The following is a 21,302-nucleotide window of genomic DNA, read 5'->3' as shown; positions in this document are numbered from 1 at the left end:
GGGGGGGGGGATGGGAGGAGATGCGGTGATGAATGGGGTGAGGTTTTTAGGTGGGAGATGTTTTTCCAGTTGCAACAACACCCTGGTGAACTCAGGAGGACACCCAGGCTGAGGTCAGTTGTACATCTGGAGCGGGGTAACAACGTAACTCAACCCAGGTCACAACCCGTATCATCAGACCAAACAACAGGCGGCTCAACTTTGATGTTGTTGTGGAGGAGGAGGGGGGGAGGGGGCAAAAAATATTTCTTAATGGTGTGTCGAGACTGGAGGTGAAAATTGGACCTGAATGACAACAACTTAATGGACAGAGATAACCTGAGAGACAAATTTCTACACATCCCCCGCCATGATGTCAGAGTGAGACGTCTCTTCAAGTAGAACGTTTCTCACAGCCGTGTGGCCAGGCTTCAGTGAAAGTCCTAATCATAACAGTGGAAAGCGCCAGTGGTGTGGAGCAAGACTTGAAACTCTAGTCCTTCCCTGCCCAACCCCCAGAACCATCTCTAAAAAGGTCGCCTTACCAGAATTGTGTCACCGTGGGAACGCACGGTGGCGCCGAACCATTGGTGGGACTTGAAATCAACCTGGTGTTCTGTGTCATTGAGTGAAACAGTGCGATCCCCTGGGGAAAAAAAGAAAAAACACAAGAAAATGACACTGAGTGAGAGCTGTGATAAAACATGCATTCTGCCTCCCCTGTCCCTCCCAAGCCATTGGAAACATCTGGACAATTGGCAGAAAGGAGGCTGTAAGACTCCAGTTAGACGGTTTCTCATGCAAACATGATCAGAGTGAGAATTTGAAAAGAAGGTATTTGCTACTCGGCCACTGTTAAGGAGACAGCAGTTTTCATTGCTTGCCTGGGTTTGGATTGGCCCAGCTTAACCTCACTGACCTTATACTCTGTTTGACCACCTGGCCACTAACACTGATCTCCCTCTTCAACACTTTGACAGCAGCAGGTGACATGACAGATGGTCTGGGGAGTCAGGTTTAAACACAACTTTATTGGAAGACAGATGTTACATATGTGCTGCAATGGAGAATGAAATCCAAACAAATTGATTTGGCAAGGAAGTCACATCAGCGCTGTGCACGTCGCTGGCTGACATCTATAAGAGAAGTGCAAATGTGAGGTCAAGGATGGCATAAGCGGCTCTGAGGAACCGCTCCACACCAACCTTTTTCAGACCTCAGACTCATTTCTCATTTCTCTAGATTTCGTCAAACCACAGGCGTGCTGCTAAAGAGCAGGGCAGCATCTCCTGGAGACTGAGGACCGATACTGCAAGAGATCGTGACCTACATGAATGTGAGGAAAGCAGGCTGTGTGTCAGGCCTCCCTATCCATGCCTCTCTCCGCCCCTGGTCTTTCTTCCCAGCCAACTAGGCAGCCTGGAGCTGGGGGTGAAGGCCTGCTCCGTGTCTTTGTGGAAACAGCAAAGGGGCTGGGGTCCAAGGAAAACATACACACTCTGGCCCGGGCTTCCTCATAGCAACCTCCCAGTAATCTCTGTTTAGGCACACACTTCTCCCTCTCTTTTTCTGTTTTCATTTTCAATATTATCTCCATATTCCTATTCATTTTTCTTACACTATCTCACCCACGTCTCTGTGTCTATACAACCCTTTCTCTCCTTTGCTTTCAGGGAGCTCCACCGCCACCGCCGCCTCCCCTCACCCCAGACAGTAAGCGGAGAGATTATAGTTTTTTAATAAGCCAACTGTATTTCTGCGTAATCTCTATATCTGGGCTTTGCTGCTAAAGTTATTCATCGTGGTCCAACAGCAGCCAGCTCTGCCCCCAGTGTGTTAAGTGTTCAGAAGTCCATGTGTGAATAGAAGTGCTTTAGCCATACAGGCAATAACATGACCAGCACTTCATGCGCCTCCTTATAAGCTTGTTACTTTAACTAATCTGCATTAGCAGCATGCTACTTTTTCTTAAAGCATACACCTACTTAATATTTTCCTAACTCAGGGGTCTTTGTTTGGATAAGGCCGATGCAAAGCCACCAGGGAAAGGTAGAGGCTGAACAGTGACTGCGTTCGTTTGAGTCATGTTACCACGGCAGCAAAGTCCTCTTGTGATTTCTACTGCACTATGATCGGTTATCTCACCACATAAAAGAGACAAAGTGCATCAACATAACCGCCTGAAGAAGCTGAGTGAAGTTCTCACAAGGCAGCATTAGTTCTAGCATTAGCTCTGTGTCACTATAATGGCCGATGAAAAGTTGTGTTTGTTGTCTGAGAGGCGACTGAAGGCGGCCAGCTGGAGTCACGTGAACTGCTCTCTGATGAAAACAGAGGAGATTCAGAGGGGAGACGGAGGGAAACCTCAGAGACGGGCCACAACAACATGTCATCTGACCGAACCACCCCCCCCCCTCCCTCTTTGGAAGGCCAGTTAGCACAGTGTGCTGATGTGACATGGTGCTCGGCCCAGTTTCCCGTGGGACCAGCAGAGGAGTGTGGGGGTCTGGAGTGCATCCATAGACTTAACTCTCGCCTTTGAACTGTGTGTGCGAGGACAGCCATTAGTGGGGTTAGAGCCTCTCATGGTGTGTGTGTTTGTGTGTGTGTGTGTGTGTGTGTGTGTGTGTGTGTGTGTGTGTGTGTGTGTGTGTGTGTGTGTATTTTTGTGTGTGTCAGTGGGGTAGAAAACAAATGGCCAAATTCACTCATCACATCAGCTGCCCCTGTGGGAGCACAGACAGCAGGAGAACAGAGGGGGACAGAGCGGAGGAACAGGGCTCTGGTTTCTCCCTCTTTCTTCCTTCCCCTCTCTCCCTCTGGCCTTCTTACCCTCCCTCCCTTCCTTCCCATCCTGTATGTGCCCCTCTCAGAGCCCTCCCTACTGCCCTCGCAACCCTCTCCTCCTCCTCTTAGAGCCATAGACGGGCTCTTATCTCAATGGAAGAGGAAGTGGCTGGGAGGGGGCCTCTGGCTACTTTGACCCAATTAGTTAGGCTAATTAAGAGGGTCTGTGTCCTGTGGGTCAGAGCTCAAACACACCAAGAGACAGCGAGACCTATGACACCACTTTGTTTTAGGAATATATACCTGGTACCAGCGCTCCAGTGGAAGATAATAAATAATATGGGAGTACTCATTTACTCAGGCATTCATAGTGGAAAAAGTTTTAAAAAAAAAAAAAGAAAAATCTAAACTGCCAGCATCATCACTAAATGTCTTTTTTTTATTGCTCTAGCATTTACTATCAGGACTGGCAAAGAAAACAGTCACAGCTACAATAAATGAAACGCAGCAGTAAATGTCATCCATGTAACAGCTGTTTGGCACAGGCACATTTGCATGCAGATGTCCATGTATTGAGTGTTTGAGTCTCCACTTTACGGCGGCTCTGCCACGATCCAGATGTCGGAACCGGCTCTGGCACTCTAATCAGCTCCTTCAAAGCAAGCTCCTTAAAAAAAAATATATGAAGGACGCACTCTGACAACCCAGGGGACTAACCTTCAACATGAGGCCTCGCTGCTTGCTCATGACATCATTCCCTGTGGCCTCCAGCCAGTACCCGGGGATGCGCAACACATTTTTATGTTGCAGAGAAAACAGTGCAAAACTAGCAGAGCAAAAGGTGCAAAGCAGCAGTGTCCAATAAAAGGGTGTTGTTAAACCAGGTTTGTGAAACACTCGGTGGAATATGTCTCCCAATTCTGCATAATGGACAGTAAATTTGAGTTTAGCCCAAAAACTTGTTTTGATTTCTCAGGAGAAAAGTCCAAAGTGTAACAGTAACTGTCCCCCTACATGTGTGATTCATCCTGTTTGTGTGCATGTGTGTGTGCATGTGTGTTTTTATTTAAAAGCTAGTAACTACACAGTGTTTTTACTTTGACCGTGCCTTTCCTCACTTTGCCACGGCTCCATTGTTCAAAACACGCTCAGAGATGCTCTGTCAACACACTGAAATATGAATCCATTCATTAGCCAACCTCACACACTTCCTCATGTTTTCCTAAACTACTTTACCTAAATCTGACTCACCTAGAGCCTTTTTGTCCAGACCATCTGTGTCTGCTTCACCTGTCATACAAACAGGACATTTCTTTGTCTGACCTATTTGTTTATTGGTTGCTTATCTCACTATAACTCCTGGGGGCAAGGGAACACAAACACGACCTGGAGGAAAGAAGGAGTATCATTCAAAAAAACCTCTTCAACACCCCATTATCCTTTTCATTCCCAAAGAGAGGACATAAACAGGAAGAAAGGATCATCCCGAGTCCAGGAACCGGTGTAGCCAACAACAGGTCAGTGGAGTGGAACGCTGACGCCTGATCCAGGCCTGCTGCTGACGACAGGAGCAGAAAGGAAATGCTCTGATGGCTTCAGAAGTGTACAGAGCAGCAACAAAGCTTGGCCATTTTTAGAGTTTAAAATCCCTCTTCAGTTTCTCCTTTCATACAACCAGATAATGAGGCCATATCAGGGCTGTCAGTTAGACTGCAATTAAAAATCACAGAGAGAGCTTTTGTTTGGCATTTCTCCTAAATAAAATTATAGATGAAAGAAATATTCTTTGTCAAAATATTGCATGTCAGCTCCTCCCAACACCCCATTACATTATAATTATATTTAGTCATTTAGCAGATGCTTTCATCCAAAGTGCAGTAGGAGAGTACTACAGCTATTCAATAAGTGCAAAGCATATACTGTATATAAAGATGAATGTAGCCTCTGTGACGTCGCCAACAGGTTTCTGAAGAGTGGTTATGAAGCTCAGAGTGGGCTGCTCCGCCATCGCTATCTTGGCAGCACCTGATTCTGCCTAACTCCCGGCTAATCCAAAAGTCGGCAAAGAGGTGGGGCATGTGTGGAGCCAAGACTTGTGCATGCCGCTTTGTGGCAAGCACAGGCTCAGCCACCTGTCATTCAAAGTGGCCATGCCCTCAATTATGCAGAACTTTAAGCCTTAATAAAATTAGGTGAGTTCTATTTAAAAAAAAATCACCCCACACAGTTGCCACGAAGGAGTAAATTAGCTACAGAGACCAAAACAGTTTTTTTGTACCAGGCTGTAAAAATATACATTTCTGCTGTAAAGTTGGACATTTTAACATTTGCTTTTAGAGCCAGCCTCCGGTGGTCCTTAGTGGAACTGCAGTTTTTGATACTTCCATGTTGTCTTCATTTTTCAGCCTCAGAGGTTGCCGCTTTGTGCAAAGAGACCAGCTAAAGAAGTGAGCTGAAAGTGCAACACATGGATGCAAAATTTGTTAGTAATTAACATAAGGCTTACCTTCAATATCAAACTCAATGGTGTGACAGTCTGATTGGCTGAGGCTCCATGGGCAGTAGAATACAGATCCTCCCTGTGCAACATTGACCTGCCTGGTGTCGGCCTTGGGAGCTCCTATCACCACACTTGCACTGTGAAGGAGAGACAGACAACTTGTTGTAAATCAAATGTTACGAAATGACCAAACCTTATAAACCTGACTCTTTTTTTATCAAACCATTGCTAAGGTTTGTAGCTCCAAGCCTGGCCTCAATTAAAAATTACATTCCAGACCTCCCACTTGACAGCTTTAAACACGATGCGGTACGCACATTTTACCGCTTAGCGTGCTGTATTCTGACTCAGAAGAAAAACATTTTAACGGGCTGCAGCACCGTTTTACATAATCCCATACAATCAGGAGAAACTGACTCTATGACATGTGTGCACGTGATGTTCACAGACTCACTTGTGTGGAGTCAAGACACACACACACACACACACACACACACACACACACACACACACACAAGGAGAAACTCTCACACGGTCACACGTGCACCCCTGAGGGGCATATTCAATAGGAAAACAAAAAAGCAGACAGGCTAAGTGGAGTCACACTCTTGTTTCTACAGCTGTCACACTTGAACATCCACGTCCTTGGAGCTACACTGTACAGCTACAGGAAAGGGAGGCCGAGCACTTCAACAGACATAGAAAGAATCAGTGAAGTTACAGGTGCGTCCAAGACTGAAGACATGTAGGATGTATTTGGAGATGAAAGAGAAAAAGAGAGGGCAGAAGAGTGGTGATACATTACCAAGATTAGGAAACCAAGATTTGGGCATGGTTAAGTTGGCAAAGTAGATAATGTGTCTTAAGTGGATGGTTTAGCCATTACCTCATTCTGGACCCACTTGACCTGACAACCACTGGCATTGATGTGGGTAAAGGAGGCATGGGACCATTATGAACAGTGTCTAGGGGGCTCCACAAAACAGGAAGAGCACACCCTTTCCTGCCCCAGATCTTCCAATAGTGCATGAAAGTTTACATTTTGGCTAAACTTAGCATCCTGCCCCCAGGGGTGACTACTCAGCAGGATCCAGAGGAAGACGAAAGAGCCAGCATGAGTCAAACAGCAGTTAAACCGTGCAATAGTCCAAGGCCTTGCAATCCATGATAATTAATCCCACTGAACCTATTTATTACCTCGGATGACAGAAACATTATGAGACGTCTCATGGAAAAAAGTCTAAAAGAAGTAGGCCAGGGTGTGTTGGTGGTCAGAGCAAAGCTTGCACGTCATTTCAGCATCTCTGGTTTTAAAAACTGCGGGAGAACAAAGGGAAGGCCAGAGAGCAGAAGGTACGAGTTTAATATTACACCGTTACTGTGGTCACAGTGCCTCAGAAGAGATACAGTACAATGCCAAATCCAAATGTGGAGCAGAAACTCCCAGTTAGTGTTGGAAGAGAGAAAAAGAAACAAACCAGTCTGACTTGGAGAGCAAGAAACAGTGCCCCCCCCCCCTTTTTTTTATTTCTTTTTTTTATTATTTCTGACCACATGTGCAGATGCAGGAGTATCCCAGCAGAGCAGCAGAACTCCACCTGTACAATAATGTAAATCACAGAGAGGCTTCCTGGTGAGGGATTCTCACAGCGAGACAGGATCTCATCTTTGATATCTCTGATCTTTCACACACAAATATATGTATATAATGAGCAGATGACATTCTGTTAATCTGTTTTGAATAATACAGTGCTCATCTACGAGTCAGCACGCACTGTCACCTTCAAGCCCTGCAAATATATTCGAAGAAAATTCATGTTAATAAGTTTCAGGCAGACAGAGGAGCAGAATTCAGCTGATGCTTCTATGGCAAAAACCTTTTATAAATCATCTGAGGGCGCGCACATGTATGCAATAAACGACACCACTGGAGGGCCATGTACACAATAACAAGCCTAAGGAAATTGGAAGCCACAACATCTTGTGTTGAATCAGATCTGAACAGAGTCCAGCCATAGTTGGCCATGGCAGCTTTTCAAAAGGAAAAAAAAAAAATTCAGGAAATAAAAAAACAAGCAGATCATGCTTTAATCAGAAAGTTGGCAGTTGAAATAAGTTTTCACTACCTTACACGGATACACACAGATGTGCAGACGCACACAATCACACACACAAACACAGATTGATAGTAATCTGGAAGTGCAGAAAATGTGTGAGAATTAGCATTTAATGGGTCCCTATCTGGCGAGGATCAGTCTACTTCTAGTTGGCATCTCCCCTCCCCTTCTCTTTATCTGCTAACGGTGCGCTGAAAAGGTAGAGCTTTCGTAGCATTAGCATTTAATGAAGCTTCAGCTGCAGTCATCTGAGTGCTGCATAACAAATTCCTTTGTAAAAATAAAAAAAAACAAAGCAGGGGCCCTAAGGGTGGGGTATGCAAATATATGTAATTAGGAGGGGGTGAGAAATCCTCAGCTGTTCAGTTGAAGGACAGACATGCTCCTCGGGGTTGTTTTCAAACCACAGTGAATTAAGTGAATGTAGACAAAAGACTGTTGATGGTGGGAGTGAAAGCAGGGCCATCACAGGTTTGATAGGGACCACAGCAGGCACAGGCAGAGCCATGCCGACAGATGTAGCTCAGTATGCATCTGAAAAGTCACTCCTGATACTCTCAGACAGGAGACTCTGCTCACTGAGATGTTTTGGCTACAGGAGAATTAAACCAATCTTCATTTGGCCATTTGTCAGTTTTCACGTTGCCATGGACAAATGCATTTCACGAGAGAGAGGTATAGAGAGACTTGAGCAATGTCCTCCCTCGGGGGGGAGTAGGAGTTTGAGAAGCATTAGCAGCTTCACCACGTCTAGCATAGTCGACGGCACCAGCTGCCGTACAGCAGCCACTAATGACCTCCACCACCAGTCTGACAATTAAGCATTAATTAAACTACAGTAAGTGATTTGGGCTGCAAGTGAGGAATGCGTATAAACAACAGCTTCCCTGCAGCCGAGGACTGAGGTTTGTCTCATTTGAAGCTCAAGCGATCAGAGGACAGTCTTCAAAAAAAATATATCTCTCGCCACACCATAATTACCAGACAACCACTATTTTATGTGGGGTTGTGAAATTAGGGATAATGCAGAGTGCTGTGCTGGAACTTGCTGATGGGACACTATCTTGAGGAGCTATGGCTAATACAGTTATGATGAGGTTACAGAAGGAGGTTGTCAGAGGGCAAATTCCTCTGTTACCCCCTCCCGTTCAGTGCGAGCACACCCCCAACCCCCCATTCCACATTTAATTGTCTTCCTTCCAGCTGCAGAAGCTGATGTCACTTGAACACTATTATAAATGCTTTAAGCTAGGAAGAGGGGGAGAGAAAAAAAATTGCATACACATTTGTTAAGCACGCTAGTCACCATCTGCAGTCATAAACACGGCACAACCAACAATATGGCACAGGCGCATAGGGGGAAAAGGAACAGTGGGCCTTCAAACCTCAGCAACGCATAATTAAAACATGTACATTGACCCATGGAGTTTACACTCAGCTATCAACACATGCTTAAACACTGGAGAGGTTCCATATCAGTAAAGGAACTCAGATGCAGTGACCTGATTGAGCCAGGGCTCTTGACCTTCACCGCTCTCATTCCTGCACAAGACAAATGGAGCGTGCCAAAAATACGGCAAAATAGATCTCCTTCCCTTTTGAGTCTGAAGAATCACTTCGCCAGCAAAATGAAATGACTCCTGGATCACTGGGAGTGGAAATATGGAGCTGGACATGTTCAACAAATTAATGAATACTTGATGCTGTAGGGTGATGTCATCCTACAGCAGTAATATTGACTTTTCAAAGCCTGCGTGGGCACTTAAGAGTGAGATCAGCTGAATGACAGAAATGAGAGGTACCAGTAGTATGTGATGACTTATTCTAGACCACATGGAGCCACACGAATAGTCTCACGTCCTCTCAGAGCCAAGGCCAGACAGAAGCTGTTTGAATCCTTACGGCTGCCATATGGACGATTGTCTACTCTCACTCACACACACACACACACACATACACACACGCACGCACCGCATACACACATGTTCTCAGTGCTGCTGTCCAGGAGCCTGAAGATGATGAGAGTAGCAGTGCCTGTTGGGATGGCGTGTGCTGACTACAGAGAGTCTACTGTGCTGAGCTGAAGCCACGTTTTTTGCTGGCGGTCAGATGGTACTGCGAGTCGCAGAACCATATAAAGGATCTGTATGTCGCTCTACAGGCCTGGAGCAAAGTCGTGTCTTTTATAACAATTTATAGACGTTCCCACATGCCAGGGTGAACTTGAAAAGGATCCACTGAGATCTGAACCGGCACCAACCATTCTTGATCTGATAAACAGTCCAGTCTGTCGAGGATGTGATCTCAGTATGATCAGAAAATCATTTCCTCAGCAGAAGTGAGTGTTGAGCAACAGGTGGCCTGCAAATTACAAGTGCTGCGGGCCTAGTTCCCCAAACAATGTTGATTCTTTTCACGCAGGAAATATGTGTGGACATCCAAAGGCAATGCAAAAACTATGGTTTCATTTTGCCCCTCTCAGATGGGGTTCGGAGTTACTAGTGTGGTAGCAAGTTGACACCAAGCTGATTTTGAAATGATTGTTTTTACTTCAAACCTTTCAGCAAGGAACAATCATCCTGTAACTGAACGTCACAAACCTTGTAAGTGTTTTTCACAAAGTTAATGTGTGAAAACCAGCGGCTGTTTTGTTAAAAGCACCAACTGATGTCATTTCACTACAAAAAGCATTTCACAAGTGGCAAGTGAAAAAATGTTAACCTCCTCCTCTTGCTGCAAAATATAAACATGACTTATGGTCAAGCCTATGCACGTTCTCGTACCAAACTGCTGCCCACCACCCCCTCCCCCTTTCACACTCCAACTACCCTAAAATCCTCCTGCAGGGAGTTTAACTGCTGGTGGTTCACACCTCTCCACAATGCCCACGTCAGGGGGTCCAGTCCTCTCACCTCAGGATAGGGAGGCTGTTTGTATTAAACGTGGTGACGGGGGGTTGAAGCAGCTGCTGAAACACTTTGTCTGTGCACCCAGACCCCCAGCCGCACCCACACACGCATACATACAAACACACACATTCATAGACAGCAATGGCCAGAGGTTACGTCTTATTTCCATCTCAAATATGAGAACTGATGCTGATTTGAATTTCAGCCAATAGAATTTCTTAGTGCACCAACGGACAATGGCGTCATGTGCTTATTGCCATATAAAGGATAGCCTTTATCAAGTTACTAGAGATGTGAGTCATTTCATGACCTGGGGTTAAAACAAACCAGACCTGCTGGCAGTCAGAGATTAAATCTAGCAAAGTATGAGTCAGGACGACCCTGACCCACAGCCAACTCCACTCCAAAGTAGACGTGACGTCCTGGGGGCATTCCCAACTCAATACTGCAGACGTGACGGCAGGGTCCACAGGCCCTTTAAACACATCGTCACCGTCCACACTGACATCTTTTTCCAGTGAAACACACACACAGGCTCATTATTCAAAACCCCCTTCCACCAACAGACCAGTAAAAGCTAGACAGGCACTTTATGATTGAGACAGAGTGCGGTGTAGCCATGCTAAGTATATCCTGACTTACCTTTACAGCAACAGACACTAATGCTCCCAACCTACTGCCCTGATTATCGTGGCTGCACATAAAGTTTGACAACAGAAAATTAAAGAAGCATCTCTCAAGGCCAATAAATTAAGACAGTATTGAGTCATAGTGAAAAGCTCCTCCAATGGAAAACAGTCAACAATTTCTGCCGTCAGACAAAGAGCTCTATTGTCTGCACGCAACGACAAGAACCTGGATGAAGAAAAGCTTGGCAGCCCAAATATACAAGCTGCGCTCCTGCAGCTCAAACACTTAGCAGTTTGATTTAGAAACAGGTCCCTAGGAAAGGACACCACTGAAAACAATAACAGAAATGAGACTGATCATATATGGAGAGGGACCTCGGTGTAGACGCAGAGAAAACACTTCTGCTTTAGTGGTCAAAGGAAACCCCAGTCCAATGTCAATATTAGTTCAACTCTAACCCTGTTTGAGAGGAGAGTGACCTACATGGACCGGCTGACCTCGGCTTGAGCTCATCAGGGCCAAACCATCCGTGAGCTAATTCACATCACCGACGTGTCACTCAAGCCCAAGCGTGGACTGGAATATATTACTATCTCCACCCGGGGATCCTCCATCATTTCACACTGACATAGTTTTTTATTGACGTATAATCTCAAGCTTTCCAACATCTTTCATCACTATCACTGCCTTCACTTTTCGACAGGCATCAGAAGCCTTTCCATCTTTTCATACACTCCAGGCCAGGTCTGTTATTATTTACACCCCCCCCCCCCCACCCACCCCCCCCGACCTTTGACTGTTTCTATCTCAGTATCATCCACTCCCTTATCCCTGCCCGGCACCGGAGAAAGTCAAAGCGGAGTCGGTTACTGTTGCTTGATTAGAAACTATTTGAGGAGAGTGTCAGCGCTCAGAAGTCCTTCCCATGTAGAGAGGAGGGTGTGTGTGGTGACTGACATACAGAGAGTACAGACTGTTGGGAGTTCATCTACTCTCAACATGGAATAACACACACACACACACACACACACGAGGGGACCGAATATCCTCTTGCCCTTCCTGTGTGCATCTGACAAGAGCTGTCACACAGTTCACAGACACTATCCTCAGGCGTTCTTCCATGGTGGGCCGTCTGCCAGTGTCCAAACTTAATTTTATTACGCCAGGCCGAAGGGCATGACAGACCCTCGTATATAAACTCGTTGTCGGGGATGAGAGTCCAAGTAGGAGAAAGTAAGCCTTTGTATTTGTGGGCCTGACATGTCAGGGAGAAGTATCTTCCTCCCTTCTAACACATCGCAGAAGTCTGACCAGTAATGTACAAAAACATTTTGTAAAAACAGCAATAATTTCACTCATGAGGTCCGAGCCAGGCTCACAGCAGCTCATCCTGACAGGAATAAACTCCCGGTGCATCCCTCAAATGACCTCACCCCGCCGGGATTCCAGCTACTCCCCCGCTCCTCATGTCTCCAAAGCGTGGGCGATGATGGTTGCGATGGCAAAAAACCGACAGATAACAGAAACTAATTTCGGGACTCTGCTATGTTTTGATGTGTCGACTTCTAAGAAAAACTGTGGATGAAAAGTGGCACGTAAATGTGGTTCGCAGATAAAGCGATGATTCATGGTCTTAAATCTGCTCACTCATACTTTGTTTAGTTTGACATTTGACTTCTGAATACATATCATCCACAGGAAAATTACAGGGCGCTGGGCTGTAGGAAGCCATACCTTACCATTATTCTTGCCTTGCACATTAAAAAAAAACCATTGTCTCATCTCCTCCTGCACAAGTGTAGAAAAGTTCAGATTAAGTCATCAGTAAGATGACGTCTACTGTCTCATACTTAATGGCATGAGGGGATGATAGGGAGAGGGGCTAGACAGTGTGTGTGTGTGTGTGTGTGTGTGTGTGTGTGTGTGTGGGGGGGGGGGGGTCAAGGAGATAGATGAATTAAAAAGCCCTGCAGAATGACATCAGTGGGGTCCATGCATACAAGCCTCACGTACTAAATCATACCGCTCTCCTGAAGCCCCCTTCTTCTCAGGCAGAGAAATGAAGACCAATAGCAGCAAGCTTTTAAAGAGACAGTGGGGGCCAGGGGAAGGGGGGTGGGGGGACTACCCATGTCTGCGTGTCTGCTGTCCAGGGAAGTGGGGAAGAGAAACAGGGGGAACTAGAGCTGCTGACGGCCCACTCGGCACAAAGCCCTTTCTGAAATCCCAGCATGCTGGTCTGCTTGAACGGTGGGCCGAGACACCTTTAGTGCTCAGCAGACACACACTGAGCCAGGAAGTCTGATCATGTCTGACTGAAAATCTGACTGTGGCTGCACGACCTTTTGTAAATGATTATTACAATTACAGGGTTGGGTCCACTGCAGCTCACAAAAACCTACTGAATGCACATCTATCATATTAACCCATGCCTTGCTTTTTCTCTGTACCCTAGTTCATATACAAAGACCACATGCTCCTAGGGACAGTCAGGATGTTCCACAGTATTATTTTCTCCTCAGACTGCTGGGGTATTAGACCAGACCACAGGCATGTCATGCATGAGTTTAAGTCCAACAACAAAAAAAAAAAGACTGATACTAAAAATCTCATAAGGATGAGTGCTGAGACGGCGGTAGCCTGCTGGGTGTCACAGGGATCACATCCCCACAGAGCCAGGAGGCATCACAATCATTCAGTCCAATATGACGCGATTGCTCACGGCTGCAGTTAACAGGCTTTTTTCTAGGGTTTTAAAGCGAGGGCAGATTAAGAGGTCAGAATTAAATGTCATTTTGTGAGGGGCAATGACATTAAGATTTGAGGACGATTCCAAAAGGTTCTGTTCTTTCTCTGGGTTCATCCCTTTTTTATGATGAAACAGCCACTCTTTTAGATTGTCATAATCCGGGCTTTAATGTAGGAGTCATTTAGAACATAAATGCAATTTCCTGAATATATTCAATTACAGTGAGTTATGTGCACACTGAGGGTATGTGCGCTGTGCGTAAAGAATGTGTTCAGGAGGCACCGTATATACTTAAAAACCCTGATTTCATATCAGAGCCAGAAGACCATCCGACAAATGTATTGTGTTCTTTTCCAATTGGAAAGTTGCTCTGTAACTTTAACAGGGGAGTTGTAAATGTTCTGAAGTTTGGCAAAAAAAACTCCTATATAAACCAGTGGAAAGTTTGCACGCTGTGCGCAACATATTTGTGTACAACTGGATTTCGTGAAGTGCCCAGAGGAAAATAATACACAAATGTCTTAGACTTTTGCTGGAGCTTGTTTCTGAAAGAAGCCTGTTTTTACAAATAAAACAACTGTAAAGCTACTTAACTTTTGTGTTAAAGAATCTCACCTGGCAGAATCAGCCAAATAAAAGTCAACAGCATATCCGAAGTAGCTCCCTTTGGGTCCGCTGTAAACAGTTGGATTCTCCACGTCCAAATTGAACGCCTCGCAGACAGGCTGAGAAAAAGTGAGTAACAGCCCGATGATACAAAAGAGAGAGCGGGCGAGAGGGGCCACCATCCTCGGCGTCTTCACGCAAAACCGTCCCAATCCCATTTTTTGGAGAATAAATTAATCCACTAAAGTTTCTTTTCACTGGTGAAAAATGTCCCAGTTTCCGCGCTTTTTTTTTCAAATCAGCAGATCAAGCCTGAAAACAGTTGCGGCATACGGCTAAAACTGCATCCCTGTAACTCTAACCGGCCAATATCTCATTAATGCTCCGTCAGCTCCTCTCAGCTTCCTCACTCCGCTCCGTGCTTCTCTCTCTCTCTGCCTCTCCCAAGGCCCACGCCTTCTCTGCTCACCTAATCATGATACATGGAGCAGGGAGTTCCCACAGCAGTGACAAAGTTTGGAAGAGGAGGAGCCTGTGATTCCCTTAAAAAAAAAACTTTGCAGAGGGCTCTTCTCATCCACTAACCTATCTCTGAGTGTATGTTTACCAGTGTGGTAAAGATATGGTAATTTTTGCACTTTTGAGTTGGGAGACTTTCTTATCAGGAACACAAAGATTATTAACCAAAGGAACAATGGATCCAAAATTCTCCTTTTATCTCAGTTATCTTGACCTTTTGAGACTGAAGGTGGTGTCAGAGAAGGCAGTCTGCTGGGTGATGGGAAGGTCAATGAAACTTCATATGTCCAACTAGTACATGGTTGGCTATTTAGATGCTTCTGCTGTCCATGACATGATAATCTTGTGGATCATTATCTCTCAGGTTTTCACTGATAAGTCAGGAATTCAGACTGTCACTAAGCACTGTGTGTGTCCTTTGTGAGCATTAAAGGTCCCATATTGTATAAAGTGAGATTTTTTCCATGTCTTTTTTTTATTTATTTTGTGAGTGTTTACCTGAAATCTGCTATATTTTTATTTGACCACTCAGAAAACAGTCATCCAATCAGAAGAGGGGCTCAGTGAGGCTCTGATCCTCTCTTCTGATTGGCTCACCGACCTGCTAGAGCTCCAGAAAGGAGCTTGAGAGAGGAGATGTAAAACTACATGCAGTGTTTTGTACTTTAAACCACAAATATACCTTTTTATGGATATTAAAAGTATAAAAAATGGGACTTTTAGTAGCCTTAACCCCAACTCTTTCAATAATTATAAGGTAGTTCTGTGTTCAATTTTGTTTTACTAAAACCAGGAATATAAACTGCCACTGCTCCACAGGTCAAATAAACTTCCCAAGTGATTTATTTGTACAACTCCACACTAATTATACCTCCACTACACACCCTTGAAACTAAATGTGTGATCCATATGTATTTCTATCTAATTACAGCGCCGATCTGATTCGGGCATACGATGTCCCTTGGTGATCATGGGGGTGTGTGGGAAGATTTTGTATTCCTGCCTCTGAGTCACACGCGATCCTAAAGGAAAGTGGTTAGGCTGCGAGAAGCGACTACTCACTGAAATGAGACCTTTAATAAACCAATCCAGGCCGGCTGGAATTAGTGACTGTTGGTTTAGCTGATTCACTTGAAGCCTCAGGGATTGAACACAGGGGCCAAATTTGGCTTTGTCGCAGTAGCAACATGAACTCTCTGTCAAGTGCTGCTCGTATTTATAACTGGTCTGAAGCGCCCTGATACAGGGAGCGAGGTCTGCCTGTAGAGTGATGGGAGTAATCCAGAGCGACTGAGGGAGGGGGGAGCGGTTCACAGCTGTTGGGGGCACTCGATGGTTCAAAGCTGTAATACTGGAAGAGTCCAATTCTGTTTTTAGGTCCTCAGGATGAGATTGTAGATAAATGAGAGCCAGAGTTCAAGGCGGGGCTGACAGACAGATAGATTACATGTAGCCATCAAAGTGATTTGGAGTCCAAACTTTCCCACTGAAGTTGTGATTTGGTTTCCAAAATAAATAACATATGCAAATTCTGTAATGGAAATGTTTGTTCGTCTGTCACAAACATACTGATGACTCAAAATGAAAGGTATTTCGGCTCATTTGTGTTTATTCTGAAACTCTGAAGCCACAGTCACCTACATATACTCCCATGACCTCATGTATGAGGTCAGTCAGAGGGATGAGAAAATACTTTTGAAATAGATAATCGCAATCAGCTCTTAGTCACTCTTAGTCTTGGGCGTCTGCCTAATTGTACAGCTCTGTTCTTATGTTATTGAACCGCCCACAGTTATCTATTTGACCTCTTAAATGACCAGTATTTGCCAGTATCTTTCAAGCATTTTGTCTCTTCTTCACACACGTCTGTAGGTGTGTCGTCCAGTATCGACTCAACCTACAATCCAGTGTGTACAAGTGTGTTCCGTTAAGCATATTTTCTGTGTGAAGCCAGAGCCTGGCCTGCTGCTGGCTAACTGAACAGTATTTTCCGTCTCGCTCCAACTGTGATTTCTGTTGAAAAAGGGGGTGTGGTTTTATTCCAATGCCTCTGCTTTGACATCATCACTTAGCCACTATGGCAACAGATCTGAAGTGCAGCAAAACACTTATAGAACATTTCACAACTGGCCAGCTATTTTAAATATAGACCTGACACATTGGCACTTCTGCAAGGCCAGGTGTATATATGTGCATGCATGCAAGGACACACACATGTGTACACACACATACACTGACCCTCTTCCTCTTGGGTGAGTGAGCACATGTTTTCCGATATAGGGGCATATTATTAATAGCGCCAGCAGATTTTAGACATGCATATGTTTAAAAAGTTGTATAGAGCCTTTTATGGTTCAAGAGGGAGCTGTGTGAAGTCTGATAAATTACCTCAAGTGATGCCACTTGAGTCAGTGCTAACTACAAGTTTGAAAATAAGAGGATGTAGAATTAGAAAGAAGTGAGCTTACCAGATCTCTGCAGCCTGCTCCTCAACTCTGCTTGAAGCTAACAGCTGGAGGCTACATTAGCCACTACTAGCATAGCACATCCAAAACTCTAACCAAACATTTGTCAGTTAAATTGCATTGTGGGTAATGTAGGTGCCAGATTTTGACAATGAATGAAAATAAAAAAAAGTGGTATCTGCTACTTTTTTTTACTGTCCATTGTGAGTCTGACAGTGCTACAGGAGCGCTGTGCTAAATCGGTGCAGCACTCAAACTTTAAAATCAAGGTGGTCTCTGAATCTACTCAGAACACAATCGCTAAATCTATCTGCCACTTTCAAATGATCTTGATCCCCGAGGCACCAGCCTCCACCCAACCCTCATCCCATTTCTCTTTGTAGCACAAACAGTGGGCTGACACTGATGGGGGACCATGGGGGCGGGGTGGGGGAGACACACTGATGGCTGCCATTAGGCAACTGTTAGCCTTTTAAGTCGCAGAATAAACACCATTTTACCACTCGGGAGCAGACAGCAAATAAAGGCCACAACAGGCAACTGGATAAGTTTGTACACACATAAGTCACCCGCCACAACAATCAGTCAGATTTAACTTCTGCTTGTTCCTTCAAGCAGTTTGCCAGTTCCTTTCACGTGTACTGGATTTGTTTCATTTAAGTTGGATAAAAAAAGTCTTGTTGTGCAAAGAAATTGGGGTAAATGATAGAAAATGTGGGGCTATACTGTTGTGAAAAAAAGGTCAGCTCTCAATTTATGTTTGTCTTTAAGAAGAATGGGCTTCTGTGGCTCAGATTCAAACCTCCTCATGATCTAAATCCTAAGCCTGAAACCTGTCTTGAAACGCCTTTCAAACACACAGAGCAAACTTTCCTTCCTTCCTCCCTCTTCCCCTCTCTGTCTCTCCTCAACTGCAGAAACGCAGTGATACACATCTTACAGACAGGAAATTCCTCCAATGTAAAAGCCAGCCCAGGCTTCCTGTTTCACCAGGTTTCTATTCTTTGTGTTTCTGTTACGCTCACACACAAACACACATGATACATACATGCACACTCCGCACTGCTTTTCCCCCTCTGTTTTCTGTAACATTCCCCATGTACAAGGAGGAAGGGTGGTGAAGTGTTGCTGATTTCTCCAGCCAGTCTGAGACATTGCACACTGGATGACAGATTTGTCATTAAGGGGTGGAAGTCCTGAGCTGGCCAGTGTTGCTGAGTGGACTGTCCATTGTTTTCAACACAAGCTCTTAGCAACGTAGTGGCGGAGTGAATCATTTGATTGTTTTAGAAGGAGAAATCATCTAGGAGGCTCCTTACAAGGCAAAGATCACCCGCCCTTCTGCATTATGGTTTCCTCTTGTGAGCTTTTACTGTCAATCCAGACAAATTGAGACAACGTGTGTGGGGAGGAAGATGATTCAAACAGTGTCCATTGTTTAGTTGCCTTGTTAAAACAGCCACAAAACACCTGGAAATGAGAAGTTGTGTTTTTATGTACATCTGCTAATCAGTCTGAGGGAGCAGGGCAGTAAAGCAGCAGTATGCAAACTGATGGAGGTGGGGGGAGACGACCCCACCACCAGCTCCATCGCCCTCATTCTACAGTCCATAACACACACAAGTGTCCCCAAACAGCAACTGTAACCTGCCTGCACTTACAGCCAGCCCTGCGCTTCATGCAGTATTTAGTCTCAGTCCTAGCTCACTGATTTTGTTTGCTTAGAAACACAACCTTTTAAGAGGCAGCATAAAACGCTTGACATCATTTAACAGGAGGTCACCGAGGCCGAGTGGCCAGGCTGATGAAGCAAGACAAGATGCAAGACCTCGGCTACAAAACATGGTACAAGGTGGACTTATAAGAAAATCCTCTTAAATACCAGAAAAAAACAGTGAAACATAAAGCTGGTAACACTCTGAGAGGGATTGCAAGTTATAATTAAAAAACAACAAATAAACTGCAGCGGGTCTAATTCCAAAACCAGGTCAAAACCCATATGATGGTGGAAACTTGCGAACAGGAATGTTTGAGTTAAAAAGATGACATTGAATAGGGCGTGTGCGCAGGCAGTCGTCCAGTTTTGCATTCAGGTCATGTGTTTAGGGTGTCATGTTTTATTTGGATGGCCTATTTGTCTCTCAGAGTAATGGTGTGCCCCCTGACCCCCCTCCTGTGTTATGCTATTGGGGCGGGTGCGTGCTGCGGGGCCACCGCAAGACCTCGGAGAGAAGGAATGTGGCTGTAAACTGTGTGTATCTGGGGGTACAGCAGGAGAGGGCAGTGAATCAGTGTGATCACTGGAGAGCCTCGGGTTATTGTTTCACACGCAAATATACACACACAACACACACACACACACACATACACACACACACACACACACACACACACACACACACACGCACAACCATTCACACATTCCCTCCAATTTGCTGCTGTTGCTTTCCCACACCCACTCCCCTTGGCCAAACATGTTTGACACAATGCATATAAAAACAGTCGCACCCAGCTTCCCATGGCAAGAACAAACTGCAGTTCATAGGTAAGTATAGCATACTGTGTCTTCTTATATTCATAGACATAAGCGTAAACATTTTCTTTTTTCTTTTTACAGTCGGAAGTTATTGTTACAAAAACAGCAGTGGCTAAGATTCAGCCACTGCTGTTTTAAGCACGTATTTGCATTACAAGTATGATTGAAGGGGGTGCACCACTCTTTAAGAAGGACTTTAGCTACCGCACTCTGTGTTGTGACTTGAGAAATCTCATGATAACAAATCGCTGAGCGCACTAGTAGACACAACACCATTACACTGACTTTCGACACTTCATCAGCGGAATGGTCGTATTTCCTCTGGACACATTTCTAGACGAGATTGATGGAACAATAATGATGGCTGATGAAACAAAAGCTTCTCATAATGTGTCCTCTACGTGTTTGCAGCAAGACTGGTGGGTAAGCAAGTGTTTTTACAGTGGAGTCATTTACTATCATCATGTATCATCTACATCAACATTATGTGTGTAACAATAACAATAACAATTAATACGGTTTTGATGAATGTTTCTGGTTATTGTGGTCATGTTATCTCTTCCTTCCCGTAGCCGACCTTGACTTTTATTCACACAGCCGTGCAGTGCAGGATCCTTCAACACAGCCTGCTGCTAAATGCTTATGTATCTCTGCTGTTTTCTTTTTGATTCATATGTGAACCAGTCTGCAGCCACTAGCGCCTCCATACAGCTGTACTTACTATTGGCACAGTGGTGCTTTGAGCTAAATGCTAACATAAGCATACTAACCTATTTGATCATGTTCACCATTCTAGGTTAGCCTGTTAGCATGTTAATCACCACTAAAATCAAAGTAGAGCTGAGGCAGACAGGAATGTCATTAGTTTTTGCAAGTATTTGGTAATAAATGAACAAATAATATTCTTGACTTGATGATGGCGCTGTGTGGAACATGAAGGGATCACCAAAGTTGTTACTTTTCATCCTAAGGGGGGCAAGAATGTGTGCACCAAATCTCAGGGCAATCCATCCAATAGCTGTTGAGAGATTTCACCTAAAGTGTCGACCTGTTGGTAGCTCCAGAGGATCAGACAGAGGAGCACCTATTAATTATCTGGGGACCATGAACACCTACATTTCCTGTCAACGTATCCAATAGTTGTCAAGATATTTCAGTCTGGACCAAAAAGATGAACTGAAAGACAGCTAGACTGACATCACTATCCCTTGTATTACATAACCCATAACTGAACATGTTGTTCTGGTAATCACTATTATTCCCACTATCTCTCCTCTGACTACTTCCTGAGATATTGTGTGTTATGTCCTGCCCAGAATTTCCTGAGCCAGGGCTGATTAACAATATAATGGGTCTTGAATTATGTGGAGGTCTCAAAAGAATGTACCATACTTCAGCTATGTCACCTTCTGTAAACATCAAGAATCAATGTTTGGGATGGTGAGTCACAATGCCCATTAAAAAGTTACACCTACCCCCAGGACTTTCTGCAATCTGTTCTGCTC

General features: G+C 44.7%; 1 protein-coding gene across 1 annotated transcript in view; it reads right to left on the bottom strand.

Moving 5' to 3' along the window:
- LOC111235100 (integrin alpha-5-like) overlaps positions 1 to 14,690 on the bottom strand; it is a 34,149-nt gene extending 19,459 nt beyond the window's left edge. The window contains exons 1-3 of the mRNA XM_022763422.1: positions 14,287 to 14,690; positions 5,273 to 5,403; positions 525 to 625 (exon numbers count right to left, since the gene is read on the bottom strand). Of these exons, the coding sequence (XP_022619143.1) occupies positions 525 to 625; positions 5,273 to 5,403; positions 14,287 to 14,495 (441 nt within the window). The 5' untranslated portion in view covers positions 14,496 to 14,690. The remainder of the gene's footprint in view (positions 1 to 524; positions 626 to 5,272; positions 5,404 to 14,286) is intronic.
- Between the last annotated feature and the right edge of the window lie 6,612 nt (positions 14,691 to 21,302).

The sequence above is a fragment of the Seriola dumerili genome, unplaced genomic scaffold (genome assembly GCF_002260705.1).
Source record: "Seriola dumerili isolate Sdu_G_001 unplaced genomic scaffold, Sdu_1.0 BDQW01000468.1, whole genome shotgun sequence".
NCBI classification, from domain to species: Eukaryota; Metazoa; Chordata; class Actinopteri; order Carangiformes; family Carangidae; genus Seriola; species Seriola dumerili.
This window is presented reverse-complemented; position numbering and strand designations above follow the sequence as displayed.